The 2123-nt window shown below is 34.8% G+C and overlaps 1 protein-coding gene across 2 annotated transcripts in view; it reads left to right on the forward strand.

Annotated features, from left to right (window-relative positions):
• The window catches only part of dtx1 (deltex 1, E3 ubiquitin ligase), a 56614-nt gene that overhangs the window by 48979 nt on the left and 5512 nt on the right, over positions 1–2123 (forward strand). For both annotated transcript variants that reach the window (XM_014007186.1, XM_014007187.1), the window contains exons 6-7: positions 36–97; positions 217–375. In XM_014007186.1, coding sequence (XP_013862640.1) covers positions 36–97; positions 217–375 — 221 coding nt within the window. The remainder of the gene's footprint in view (positions 1–35; positions 98–216; positions 376–2123) is intronic.

Here is a 2123-nt window from a genome sequence, read left to right on the forward strand (position 1 = left end):
AATTTATTTTTTTATTTTTTTATTCATTCATTTAGGAAAAAACCCTGATGATGTGGTGCGGAGATACACGGAGAAGATCAAAGTGGCTCCAGACGAGGTAAGAGGAGACATAAAAAACTTCCCCTGAGTCACAGAAAGAGAGCAGTTCTGTGTCCTCAGAGAGATGCAGTCTGTTCAGCATCCTAACTGTAAAAGTGTTCTGGCTGTCTGTTCCAGGACTGTACCATCTGCATGGAGAGGCTTGTAATGTCGTCGGGCTACGAAGGCGTCCTGCAGCAGAAAGGCATCAAGCCAGAACTGGTGGGCAAACTTGGCAAATGTGGTCACATGTACCATCTGCTGTGCCTGGTGGCCATGTACAACAATGGCAATAAGGTGGGTAAAAGCTTGTGAGCCAGACGTTGTTATGATATCACTCATAGCTCAAATAAACCCTTGCCATCCCTTCCAGCTTTGACTGGTATGCATGGTACTGGCACATTATCAGTTCTTCGTACTGCTGCACACAGATGGGGATCTTATATACAAATCTTTGCTCACTTTATTTTGCTTCCATAAAATGCAAATGCGTCACTTACTTTTGCAGATGAGGCAAGTAAAACAGATTTAATTAGTCTCAGTTGTGCTACTGATTGAATCGGAGAAAGTGTTCAGAGGTCACAAGCAGGGTGGTGAGAATTAAACAAAACAGGCTTTGGCTCTACTTTCTATCTTTACTTTATTTTGTGTTTATCTGTTTAACAGTATAACAATTTGAACCGCATCTCTCACATACCATTCAATCATCCAAGAGCGCAATATCACAAAGCTGAAAATAGAAAACAGTTGAAATTGTGTAGTGTTTTCTTCTTGGTCCTAAATGATAGAAATAGCTTGAATCTAAAAAATAGTTATAATTGAATTTTTTTCCTTTTTTTAACAAATGTTGAATGTGATGCGTAAAAGAGAAAGAATCAATCGTAAATCTTAAATCGACTTGAAGACAAACTTTTGATAAGTAGTGAAGATTCACAAGTTCAGTATTTTACACATTTATATGTCCATTGTCGTCAACAGACAACTTAGTTTGATTAAGAATTTAGAATTGCACATAACAGTGTCATCAGTGTAACAGTGTAACTTTACATTTTCTTTTAAACTACTGTTAAAAATAATGAATAGAAAGTGGCCCAGAACAGATACTTGTGGTACACCCTGTGCATGATGCACAGTCCTAAACACACTGAGGTCTGCTTAAATTATTTATTAATCATTTTATCATGATAGTTTGTTCCTACAGCTCAATACCAATTGATGTTTGAAAAGTTTAGGAAAATATTCAGCCACTTAGAGAAATATTGAACAAAAATTTGGTTATTTTGAATGTTTTGGTTATTTGAATAAGTTAAAAACATCCTACTCCTATTTCTTTTATCTTTAAAATACCTCTTTAACTTAGTAGAGTGTAGCTACCTAAAAGATAGTTGCCCTTCAATTGTATCCTTTAATTTACAAAAAGGATTTATCAGAAATATTCATACTTTTTAAGGACCAGTATTACCTCTTTATTTCATGATAACATTTTTTTTACTTGATGAAGCATTCACAGGCAAATGAAAAACTGAAACTTTCAATTCCCAGCTGTTAAAATAATTCAGCAATGTCAGTAATAGCTTGAATTTCTAAGTTAGAATAAAACAAAAAAAAAAACAACTATAAGGGGACTTTGCTTTATAGGCAAATAAAATAAAAAGCTAAAGTTTGCATCTTATTTCCACTGTGTGATGTATGAAGCCTAATTTAAAGTTGCACTTGGATATGGATGAGATGGGTAAGGTTGGATAATAAATCTCTATGCTGGGAGTGTTGGTTCATTTTTCTCTGTAGCTCTAACTGTCTCACTGAATGGAATGTCTCCAAACGTGTTCTCAAACATGTCAAGTCCTTGTTTGCAGGGGCGCAGATAGGATTTTTGAACTGGGGGGGACCAAGTTTTCAGCAAATGATTTCCATCTAAGTAATTTTTAGTAATTTGATTAGTTACTTTCATAATAGCTTTTGAGTGAATGGTTTGCAATAAAATGGCATTATAGAATTATTTGAAATTAAAGAAGAAAAATGAACATTGTTAAACATCTTCCAAG

The sequence above is a fragment of the Austrofundulus limnaeus genome, unplaced genomic scaffold (assembly GCF_001266775.1).
Source record: "Austrofundulus limnaeus strain Quisiro unplaced genomic scaffold, Austrofundulus_limnaeus-1.0 Scaffold40, whole genome shotgun sequence".
Classification (NCBI taxonomy): domain Eukaryota; kingdom Metazoa; phylum Chordata; class Actinopteri; order Cyprinodontiformes; family Rivulidae; genus Austrofundulus; species Austrofundulus limnaeus.